General features: G+C 40.0%; 1 protein-coding gene across 1 annotated transcript; it reads left to right on the forward strand.

Annotated features, from left to right (window-relative positions):
* Positions 1 to 1,490: 1,490 nt before the first annotated feature.
* Positions 1,491 to 12,068, forward strand: LOC133805998 (probable plastidic glucose transporter 2). Its single transcript, XM_062244136.1, has 9 exons — positions 1,491 to 1,579; positions 1,689 to 1,727; positions 2,724 to 2,832; positions 8,792 to 8,886; positions 8,968 to 9,061; positions 9,461 to 9,614; positions 9,819 to 9,962; positions 11,469 to 11,543; positions 11,985 to 12,068. The coding sequence occupies exons 1-9, from the start codon at positions 1,491 to 1,493 to the stop codon at positions 11,990 to 11,992; spliced, it is 807 nt and encodes a 268-aa protein (XP_062100120.1). The 3' UTR covers positions 11,993 to 12,068.
* Positions 12,069 to 12,526: the final 458 nt, after the last annotated feature.

A 12,526-nucleotide genomic window follows, 5' to 3' on the forward strand; every position in this document is an offset into this window, starting at 1 on the left:
TAAACTCATGTGATTTTCTAATTATAATAAACTCACAAATTCAGGAGCATGGAGAGCAACTTGTTTTCTGAAACTATTCCCTCTGAGCTTGGGAAATTGGTAAACTTGGATTATTTGTGAGAATCCCTAACCTTTTCATCACATCTAGTAAAAAAGTAGTAGAAATGACATTAACTAATTTAGTCTTATATAACTGACATGGTGTGGCTGCAGGAATTTAAATGCAACACAATCTCACTGGACAGTTCCCTCTGTCTCTCACCAATCTCTCCAACTTATACACGCTGTAAGTGACAATGTGTACTATAACTTCATAGCTCAAATGAACCAACATATTTTGGTTCAACAATCATCACGTTAATCTTGCTGACTCATGTTTTCCTTTGCAGTAGCATCAGTAGTAACTACTTCACAGGAAGGATGCCTGAGTTTGGAAATTGGAAACAACTTCATTATGTGTAAGAGTTACTGATCTCTTTGTTGGTTTTCAAAATTTATGAGCAATTTACATTGATTTTACATGCTACTCTCCACAGAGAGATGGAAGCAAGTGGTTTCAGTGGGCCAATTCCTCCTAGTATTTCTTCCTTGGCATACTTAAGAGAGTTGTAAGTTCTTTTTCATTATCTACTTTTCTGTCTCCTTCAGATATTAATATATATGCTTGCTAACTTCGTTTGTGATGAGGCAATCTTTGCAGAAGTATAACTGACTTAAATGGGGAGAATTCATCAGATTTTCCCGACTTGAGTAAAATGACAGACCTTTCTAAGTTGTAAGCTCCATATATACATAAAATTTTGTGATAGAACTCAACCTAATATTTGATTATTTTTTAAATTATTGGACAATATTTGAAATTGCAGGACAATGAGGAGCTGTAATTTAAGAGGAAATATCTCTGAATATATTCTTTATTTGAGAAGGCTAGATGTCTTGTAATTTTTCGATTATTCTCTTGTGAAATGTTCTATTCCTGTATAGCATTTCCTTTGAATTTAAACACTTAATCTTTAGCGAATTTAACAGACATCTAAGATCTTTATTTTGCAGGGATCTTAGCTTTAATAAACTAGAACGGCCACTTCCAACTTTTCAAATATTACCTTTTTAAATGTAAGTAACTCAAACTTCATTGGTCCCCTTTTTTTTATTACTCTTTTCTTTATAATTAAACGTCTCTTATGCTATGGTGTTGCACATTGAATAGATATTTAACAAGTAACTTACTCAGTCGGCCTATTCCAGCGTGGAGGAACATATTAGGAGATGCACCCATGTAAGTTACCAATGCTATGTTTTATAAAAATGTGTAAACCAGACCAAAATTACCAAGAAGAATGATGACCTACAAACCCCAACTCTAAGCTCACTCTTTAACTGTTGAAAATAAATTTTTTTGATATATTATCCTAATAAATAGAAGATGTAACAAAGAAGATAATTGTGCCAATATGAAAACAAAGTCACTTAAAAATATTTAGCTAATGATGAAGTTTCTTACTGTGTTCAGGAACATAGATATATCTTACAATAACTTTTCGGAGATATCTGAACCATCAACTTGTCAAGATCATTTGTAAGAGTTCCTTCCTTTCTTTCTTTCATTTATTTCCATATTCATTGAACCATAAGCATTTCAAAATTGAATATATTTGTGTCTTTTAACTTTCTTTTTTTTTGATCAGCAATTACTTTCAGAGCACATCTGGTCATGAAAACAGCTCGTAAGCTTTAACAATTGTTATTTACATGAATTCTAGTTTTACTCCCGTCATTGGTTCATAAACGAGAAATTAATTCCACAAATCTATGTTGACTAGTAGTTTGGTTTAGAGAAAAGTTTTGCATTTAATCAACTAGACTATGTTTTTACTTGTTCTGGTTCATCAACTCGGCTAATGGCATATCCAGTAATTAAATATCTATGAGCTAAGTACTCAAGTCTAAGAGCATCTTATTAATTTAAGTATTACTAGTAAATAGTTGTTTAAATCTGATTTCAATTTGGCTGGTGCCTTGTTACTTAATGGAATTCTTTGATGATATTTCTTATGAAGAGTCTAAACATGTGCTCTAACTATCTTTGATAGACAATGCTCTGTTGAGGTTAGGTTTCTTCATTCATGTTTTTTCTTGTGCAACTTAAGCAGTTTATTCATTTTAGGCTTGTTGTTCAGAAACTTTAACCCAAGGATCCTGCACTAGCAATTAAAATCATTGAAGAGAAACCATTCATTTGAGCAGCTTTTATTTACACTTTAATTGTAAACATGTTTAATTTATTAAGTATGTTTGACAGTGGTTATTGTAAAATAAGTTGCATCAAACTGGTGGATTGTGTAAATGTACATCTTTCGGTTCGAAAAATGGTTTGATGGTGCCCTTCAAACTATAATTTTGTTGGTTTGTTATGTTATATTTGTCTTAACAAAGATTTAGTTAACTTGTTATTGTGTTAATAACAACACTAAAATCTAATAGATTTAAAAAAAAAGTACTATGTTTGGTAAGTATTAGAATGCTTTAGGGAGTTTAGTTGTTACAAGAGGAATTGTACATTTGTGTCTTCAAGAGGAATTTATAGAGTATGCAATGACCCTTCATATATAAGAAAGAAATTGCTATATAATCGCTCACTCTGTTATTTGCACGACCCTTCATATATAAGAAAGAAATTGCACTAATGACATGCGTTCTCTTTCCATGCTTATGATGTGCAGAGTAGTAAATGAACCACTTGAAAGCATCTCTATTGACCTTGGTTTCAGTGGTAATACATTGGCAGAAGATCAGATGCATTATTCATCTCTGTTGACCTTGGTTTCAGTGGTAATCCCCTTTGGGTGCGCTCTCCAACTTTTAATTTGAAGTCTGCTTCCTCTTCTATAACATTTTAATTTTTCATGTACAGGTTTGGTGGTGAGTACATGTCTGGGTGGAGCCTTTATTGGATCTTTGTTCAGTGGTTGGATTGCTGATGGACTTGGGCGTCGTAGGGCATTTCAGCTATGTGCACTGCCTATGATTATTGGTGCTGCTATGTGGTGATGTGAATCATGTAATTGTTCCATAAAGCAACTGCTATCAAAATCATTTCATTCTGATTGAGCACTTAACAAACATTATTCTTAAGACCATAGTGGTTTGAGATTGGATTTGAGCTATTCCTGTACATTTCTGAAACTATTTCTTTATGATATATCATATATGTGCACTTGTTACTCTACGGTGGTGGGTACATTCCTTGATACTCCTACAATGTAGCTATGATATCCTCATTTTCTCCCTTCATTTGTGGGAAGGAATGCAGTAGTTTTTTGCTTTTCATCTATAGGCTCACTTACTGTGTTTAAGATTTGACACACGACGTAGTGAACAATTTGACCAATCGGTCAATTTAGCCTATTACATTTAAAAGGGGAAAAAAATTCATTATTAATTGTTGACGGTAAGAACTCGTCAACGATTGATGGCTAGAAAACTTCAATCTCTATACTATAAGAAGCTATGAATTAGATAGAAAGAACTCTAAACAACAGGAGAAAACTCAGGCAAGCATGAGAACCAGAAGCATATATTTCATAAGTCTCATTTCTACATTCAGTTTTCCAACCCCTTAGCCTGAGGGGTTGGAGCCTATTTATAGGGGAGGCTCTATTGGCCCAGGATACAAACAAGTCCCAGACCACTGGGACGTACATAGGTACTCTGATAAAGTAGTGGCCCAGGGCGTAGTGGTGTCTACCCTGATGGTGTCAGAGTCGTGGCCCAGGACAAAGTACTGTTGGCTCTGGCGTATGGTCGGGGGTGTCCAAGTGGTACCACTACTCTTCGTACAGGTCCGTACTGCCACTACTCCTCAGACGCAGATCATAGGGTCGTGCCTCTGTTCTCTCCACAACCGTACACCCCGTGTCAGCGCACGTGTTCCGTACTCGGTTGTCCTCATCAATTCCCGTTCAATGCTCCATGTTCGTTTGGCATATAAGCAAGGTTCTCCCAAGTGATCTCGCGCCTATGCCAAGGAGGCTTCAACCCATGCATGTCCTGAGAAGTCAAGGCGCCAGGGGCCAGGGTCGGCTTATGCGGGTCACATGGACACGAGACTCGTAGTATGGACGCCGTGGCAAGGCCACACCCTCGCATAGCAAGGGTACCTCGCGTAGCGAGGTTGGCCCTTTTCCCTCAGGCGTAGGCATGGCTCAGGACACGGGCGTCATAACAAGGCAGCACCCTCGCATAGCGAGGCTGCCTTGCCTTCCCCCGGGTGCAGCGTCGCAAGGCTAGGGGCATGGATGCCACCACGAAGCCTCACCCTCGCATAACGAGGGTGCCTCGTGTAGCGAGGCTAACCTTCTTCTCCCGAGTGTAGACGAGGCTTGATGCCTGCTGGAATGGGGCGCACGCGGATGGCCAGCTGGGGACCCTCGCATAGCGAGGGTGAAGTTTGGATGGGCAAGTGGCCGAAGTCCCTCGCCTAGTGAGGGTGACTCTCTTACCCCAACTCCCTCACCATCATGTGATGCCCTTTCAGGATGTCTCGTAGCATAGAGCTTCACTCGTGAATAGAATTCACAAGGAAAAAATTCCACATTTACACTTCCCCCCGAGTCTATAAGTACACTTTTAAGTGTGTTTGTAGACTCTCTCTATTTTTCTTGCTTGACACGCACGGCCAGCCTTGGGGGACTTAGCCTTGGAAATTTTTCCAACGTCGCTCGAAGAAGCCCGAAGTGTGGCTTGGAGTTGTGTTTCTTCTTAGTGTTTGAAGAAACACAATAGCCACCTAATACTTGGGGGCTCCACGTAAGTTCCTAAGGTTGCGTAAGGACTAATCATCCTCAATCGCAGAACCCAAGTTTCGAAGCCACTTGTCCACACCAAGATCTGCGTAGCCTAGTGGCATGCTCTCCAACTTATTTTCACGAGTTCAAGGGTTCTATCCTCCTCCAAAGCTCTTGAGGTGCTCTAGTAGATCCCTCTTATTGCTGTTGTTCGTGGATCACATATTTTTCTTTGATCTGATGACGATAATCTTTCCGGTGCACCTTGATTATACTTGTAAGGACACATTAACCCGTTGGGCTGTTGGGGTCCTTTTATATTCATTGCGCGCGCTTGTTATTTATTTATTTATTTTTGCGAGAAGCGTCCTTCTCGTCCTTATACATAGTACTATTTTTTCCAAGGGTCACTTGTAAGAACCTTTTTGGCTAGCCGGCTTAATGGCCGATCTAGACTTATTGGGCGATTCCCTCCTTACGGCCTCACCTCTTGGGGTGTCGGCCTTTAGTTAGAGGTCATCCTTTTAGACCGTTCCTTTGATATTCATAAGGGTAGCTAATCCTTTTGAATATAAGAGAGATTTTTTTTTTCTCATGCCTCCTGTCCTACCCCCCAAGTGCTTGGTGAGATTTTAAACAGCAGGCAGTTGGGTTGATGCTCGCATGAAAAAGAAAAAAAAATCACATGTGAAGTTGTGAACATTTTCATTTATAGTAATCAGATTACAACGACATGCATATAGAGGGCTTACATTTACTTGGGGGTTATGTAGGTAACCTCTTTGATTCTCGTCTACTGAGATAGCCTATCCTGCGACAAACTAAACACAGCTACTGCCTATGTTGGGAGTGGAAGTCTTACGAGTAGTATTTCCTCAGGTGTTCCGCGCCATTTGACCCTTCATTGGTTGGGGGCTGTGCAGGGGACTCGCCCATTCCCGCCTTTAAGTTCGCGTGACCATCCTCTACACGAATATACTTCTGCGCTCTCTCGTAGAGGTCATCTAGATCTGTGACTTCCCTCTTGAGCATATTATCCCACAACTTGCTTCCCGGAAGCACTCCAGCTGTGATGGCCATTTTTAATTCCCTGTGGGTCAAGCTCCCCACTTTGGCTACCTCCATGCTAAACCTGTGGATGTAACCCTTCAGACTCTCATTTTCTCCTTGTTTTACATTGGCGAGGTTGGTTCCTGGCATTGTATAATCACGCATGGCGTGATGCTGTTGGAGAAACTCATCCGAAAACTGCTGCCAAGACCTGATGGATCCTGGGCGAAGTCTTCTGAACCACTTATACGCAAGTCCTTTCAAGGTGACCACGAAACAGTGGCATCTAGCCCCGCTGCTGATCCCTCTTAACTTCATCAAATCATTGAATGCGTCCAGATGGTACTTGGGGTCTGTGCTCCCCTCATATGGGGTCAGATGCGGCTCCTTGAAGTTGGCTGGGAGTTGGATGACTTGGACCTCTTTAGTGAATGGCGATTCATGATCGAACTCATCCTCGATGGTTTGTCCTCCGGGTGCGATGACAATCTTGCTCCGCAGGCTCCTAGTCTCTGTATCGAAGCCTTGCCTCCTCTCCTTCAGGGAGTCTCTCAACATGGAGGGGTTGACATCTTCCTTTCCTTTATCGTCTCGGGGGACAGTAGGAGGTGTAGTTCTCTTGTCTGCCCCTCCTTTGTTGAGCTCTCCTCGTAGATCTAAGGGCGTCCTCTTTGAGGTGACCTCGATGTCATTGTGAGAGCCAACATTGATCCCTTGCCTTGGCCCCTAAGGTGGCCTCGATGGTCCGGGATGCTCCTGCGGCTTCTCCCTGGGGGTGTTGCTGATGGAGTGTCTGGTCCTCCCGTCGTCTACTGGGACAGTGGTTTCCCGACCCTTCTCTTTCCTCCTGGGCAGGGTCATGTTCGACTTACCTTGCAACAGGCCATTCAGCACCTCCTGCATGTTCTCTAGGGTAGTCTCTAGTCTTTGGTTTTTACGGTGCAGTTCACGAATCTCCTCTTCATAGAAATGAGATTTGGAACTCGAGCTCACGGAATGGACCCGGGGTTGCTTATCGTGTCTACGCGTCGAGGGGCCCGGGTCTTGCCGGCCGGAGTTCGGTACTTGTGGTGGTTTGGGAGGAGGGAACTCGTTGGCATTCCCGGGTGGTGCAGCAGTTGTCCTTGGAGGACTTTCACCGTGTGGGATGGCCGGTGACGAGGCCTCCTTGTCATTCTCGTGAACCTCAGGGTCCCTTGGGGGCTCTACGTCCCGGGGTGGAGGTGGATCCTTCATGGAGGCCTTCAGCTGGACTCCGGTAAGGTGGACCTCCACCTGTTGAGGCTCCCTAAGTCGCTTCGAACGTCTTGGAATTTCTCCTTGCCGGAAGTAATGGAAGAACAGTAGCTTGGTGCTTACGTTCCCACAGACGGCGCCAAACTGTTGACGGTAAGAACTCGTCAACGATTGATGGCTAGAAAACTTCAATCTCTATACTATAAGAAGCTATGAATTAGATAGAAAGAACTCTAAACAACAGGAGAAAACTCAGGCAAGCATGAGAACCAGAAGCATATATTTCATAAGTCTCATTTCTACATTCAGTTTTCCAACCCCTTAGCCTGAGGGGTTGGAGCCTATTTATAGGGGAGGCTCTATTGGCCCAGGATACAAACAAGTCCCAGACCACTGGGACGTACATAGGTACTCTGATAAAGTAGTGGCCCAGGGCGTAGTGGTGTCTACCCTGATGGTGTCAGAGTCGTGGCCCAGGACAAAGTACTGTTGGCTCTGGCGTATGGTCGGGGGTGTCCAAGTGGTACCACTACTCTTCGTACAGGTACGTACTACCACTACTCCTCAGACGCAGATCATAGGGTCGTGCCTCTGTTCTCTCCACAACCGTACACCCCGTGTCAGTGCACGTGTTCCGTACTCGGTTGTCCTCATCAATTCCCGTTCAATGCTCCGTGTTCGTTTGGCATATAAGCAAGGTTCTCCCAAGTGATCTCGCGCCTATGCCAAGGAGGCTTCAACCCATGCATGTCCTGAGAAGTCAAGGCGCCAGGGGCCAGGGTCGGCTTATGCGGGTCACATGGACACGAGACTCGTAGTATGGACGCCGTGGCAAGGCCACACCCTCGCATAGCAAGGGTACCTCGCGTAGCGAGGTTGGCCCTTTTCCCTCAGGCGTAGGCATGGCTCAGGACACGGGCGTCATAACAAGGCAGCACCCTCGCATAGCGAGGCTGCCTTCCCTTCCCCCGGGTGCAGCGTCGCAAGGCTAGGGGCATGGATGCCACCACGAAGCCTCACCCTCGCATAACGAGGGTGCCTCATGTAGCGAGGCTGACCTTCTTCTCCCGAGTGTAGACGAGGCTTGATGCCTGCTGGAATGGGGCGCACGCGGATGGCCAGCTGGGGACCCTCGCATAGCGAGGGTGAAGTTTGGATGGGAAAGTGGCCGAAGTCCCTCGCCTAGTGAGGGTGACTCTCTTACCCCAACTCCCTCACCATCATGTGATGCCCTTTCAGGATGTCTCGTAGCATAGAGCTTCACTCGTGAATAGAATTTACAAGGAAAAAATTCCACATTTACATTAATAAATTGATTTTGTATAATACACAGATTTTAGTTTGTCAAGTTTTGAGCTTTTTATATGTGTTTGCATCAATTAATTTCCTAGTGGCCTTTTCATATTTAAACACAAGTTTAGTTTATGTTTTTTTTTAAAAAAAATAAATAAATAAATATAGAAGTGCTCTCAGTAGTTATATTGCTCTCTTTCATCCATTTCTTATAATTGATACTCTTCAGTTGAAGACTTCCATTCTAAAGAAATAGTTTCATAAATGTACAGGAATAGCTCTCTATGTAACTGAGGTACGAGGACCATTAAATCTTTCTCGCAGGTGTTGGCGTGTGTTTTTCCACTATCTCAAAGGTGTAGTTTTATCTTATCCAATTTTTCCAATGTTTATCGTTGGCAGGTAAAACTACACCTTTGAGATAGTGGAAAAACACAAATTGCATAATCCAAATTGCTACATGCCTTAGGATCATGGGGGCTCTTTTAGTTGGAATCCCTGTCAAAGATATTGCTGGCTGGTAAGAATGAATTCCAGATCTTCATGTCTCTGGTTTTATATATTTAATTGTTTGAAAGTACATTATAGTTTATTTTCTCAGGTGGCGCGTTTGTTTTTGGGTCTCTACAATTCCAGATACAATACTTGCTCTTGCCATGATATTTTGTGCGGAAAGTCCTTCTTGGCTGTACAAGGTTTGCATGCATTCATCTTTTGCACAGAAGATAACAACTTTATGTTTGACTAGCAAAAAGAAGATGGTCTTCAGACTTTTTTTTATTATGTTTTTCTTTTCACGAGGAGAGTTAGTTCCATTTGGTTATGTATCCATTTCATCTCTTTTTTGAACAATGATAAATTTCCTGGGATTTTTCTCACTTTGGCTGAGACCTTCTCCTTTTGTCTGTCGTGTCTTTTTTCCTATTCTTAAACAAAACATACATGAAAGCGACTTATTTTTCTACTATGTAGACATAATACAGAAAACACATAAAATTAGTTAAAAAAATACGTGTTTTGCATAATCTGAAAATTATGTCAGCGGCTCTATTGAAAACATCCTATAGCATTCTCACTATTATTTTATTTGATAGCAAGGAAAAGCTACTGAAGCGGAAGTTGAATTTGAGAAGCTTTTTGGAGTAGTACATGTCAAAGTAGCAATGACAGAGATGGCCAAGTTAGACAGAGGAGATGACATAGATTCTGTTAAGATTTCAGAATTGTTATCTGGTCCTCATTTTAGAGGTATAGATAAGATACTGTCTTGTATGATTGCTAATTTCATTTGTTTGTGAAATTTATAATTCTAAGCTTCATTCATCTATTTTATATAAGAATATGTATCCTTCTTTTCCTTGTTTTCAAAATCTGTAATGCTACACTTCCGTTCATCTGTTTTCTTTGTTCCTTCTCCGAAAGTTCTTTGTTATTCACGCATTCCTTTTGCAGTAGTTTTTATTGGGTCAACCCTATTTGCTTTACAACAGGTATCTGGTATAAATGCTGTGTTTTATTTCTCTTCGACTATTTTTAAGAAAGCGGGAGTACCATCCAGTCTTGCAAATGTCTTCATAGGGATTGTGAACTTAACAGGTATAATTTGTTTCTAGATACAAGGTTACATGTGTTGAATTATTTCAGTCCGTCTCATTACCATTCACTTTTATTCATTTATTCTTTTAAATTTCTGTTGAGAGTTTAGCTGTGGAATAAAAGAGACATTGGTAACTATGCTCTCTCTGATATATTTTACTTGGAATTTCTGAAATAAGAATAATGTTGTTGCAGGTATAGAGACATAAAAAGGGAAAGTACGGGGTTGGTGCCATATGCAACGGTGGCGGGGGAGCTTCTTCACTTGTTCTTGAGCTCATGTAAGACCTGTAATTGTTTTTGAGCTTATCTTGATTGAATTCTCCTGATCGGCTAGCCAACCTATAAATAAAGCTAATTGGCTAACCTAATTGTACTCATCACTTGGTTCATTTTCAATAATAAGAACCAATTTCTCATTATTCTCTCATTTTTAATGTGTCTCCAAATAATAATGGATAGTTAAGGTATATTTATTATATATAACAGTAGTTGTATTTGTTAGTTTTAAGTTGACTAAATTTTATTCTCTGTTAGTTGATTAGTTGTAATTTTCTTGTTCTTGGCTATTGATATTGTGTGAGTGGTTTTTGCTTAATTTATTTGTATTTTATCTTACAAACTTTTTCGGTGGTGTTGCTGTGATACAAGTAAACACTAGAGACATATTAAAGATGGTTCTCACCAGAGCTTATACACTTGGGTAATGAAAGAAAGTCCCATTTTTTCCTTATGATTATACAATGAAAAAGTTGCCACTTGATTTATTATATTACTAATTTGCCATATTTTTTTTGGTAAATGTCTAATAATGGAGTTTTCTCTTGGTCTTAGACTTTGCTTAGTCTTGGTAACAAAATATTTTAGCACATGTAATTGAACTGAATTTAATAATTGTTAATTATGAATTGAACAGGCCAAATTAATATTGAAACAAGGAGAAATTGAAAACTGATTGATCCAAAGCTGGGAGGGGCCTATGATATTACTCAGCTGAAAAGACTTGCCTTTGCTGCATCACTTTGCATAAGGTCACTCACAAAATGGCGCCCTACCATCACCAAGGTATTAAAAAAACCCTTTTAATGACACACCATATATCTATATGTATGTATATATATTAAACTAATACTATAATAAACCTCTACTAAATGGTATTTAAAAAATCATGATTCATATCAATAGAATAGCAAAACTTCTTGCTTATTCTTACATTGTTGAGAAGAAATGATATTATATTATATATATATATACATAACTTTGGTTCTAATCTTCTGAGATGCTTTCCTTATTAATATGGTCATATTATTTTTATAAATGGAAATGAATAGGAATATGTATAACTTTGTCAATAAACTATTTTCTCTTGGAGGAATATCATGGGTTTAGCTTAGACTACATATATTGTGCCACATGTTAATACAGTAGCCTTTAGTTGACTGACCTGGCCAGTAAGCAACTTATAGTTTTGTGCTGACTTGAAAACATTTATTAATTTGATATCAGGAAAGAGGAATCAACATGCTTTTTGTGCTGGGTGGGAACGGAACTCATGCTGGGGAAAATGTAATTCACAAAGAGGTAGTTATGCGTGTATCTGTTTACATTCCTGTGTTTCTTATCTCATAATCTGGCATGCATTCATAACTAAGGTCACTTTTGAACATATTAATTAAAGCAGAAATCTTTTGGGATATAAATTGCTTTGGTACAAGTTTTTCTAAATTTGTAGATGTAAGTGCTGTCTCAAGAATTAAAAGTTGATGCATTCTTGATGACTTGAATTCATTTTGCTTTTAGTTTAGGATTCATCACCATGTTTATATGTTCATGTTTTCGTATAAATTAGAAAGCAAATTACTGCCATATAGATGACCGTGCCACTAGAATCATCTTATTGGATATGGTTAACTACTTTTACTTGATTGCTGCATTTGTAAGCTGTTTCCCTTTATCTTGCCTCGACCTTGCCTGCCATTTCTATTTAGGTCTCATGTCCTACTTTTCCTATTTTCATTTCAGTGCTGTAGAAGAGGGGTAAAGGTGGCTGTTGTTGGGGTCCCCAAAACTATAGACAATGATATTTTGGTGATGGACAAAACTTTTTGGTTTGACACTGCTATTGAGGAAGCACAACAAGCCATTAATTCAGCTTACATCGAGGTACAAATTTTCATTATATTTTGTGATTTGTTCGATTTCATTTTGATTGCTTAAGTTTCATGCATTATAATATCATTATTACAGAATTCAGTGGGAAAAACAGTCTTTGTTAACTTCTCAATCCTTATTACAGGCACATAGTGCATACCATGGTATAGGAATTTTAAAGTTGATGGGTCGTAGCAATGGATTTATTGCTATGCATGCATCCCTGGCTAGTGGACAAATCGATATATGCTTGATACCAAAGGTATTTGTGCAACTTACTAATTGAATAGTTATTTTTGAGATTCTGTACTGATACTGGTTTTATACATTTAAGGTACCTTTCCATTTACATGGTCCTCATGGTGTTTTGCGGCATCTGAAATACCTCATTGAGACAAAAGGATCAGCAGTGG

Source organism: Humulus lupulus, chromosome X (genome assembly GCF_963169125.1).
Source record: "Humulus lupulus chromosome X, drHumLupu1.1, whole genome shotgun sequence".
Lineage (NCBI taxonomy): Eukaryota > Viridiplantae > Streptophyta > Magnoliopsida > Rosales > Cannabaceae > Humulus > Humulus lupulus.

Coding starts and splice junctions, on each gene's coding strand:
- LOC133805998 (XM_062244136.1), top strand. CDS start 1,491: ATGAAGTTTCTTACTGTGTTCAGGAACATAGATATATCTTACAATAAC. Junction 1,580..1,688: donor TCAACTTGTCAAGATCATTT/GTAAGAGTTCCT, acceptor TTTTTTGATCAG/CAATTACTTTCAGAGCACAT. Junction 9,062..9,460: donor GTCCTTCTTGGCTGTACAAG/GTTTGCATGCAT, acceptor TTTATTTGATAG/CAAGGAAAAGCTACTGAAGC.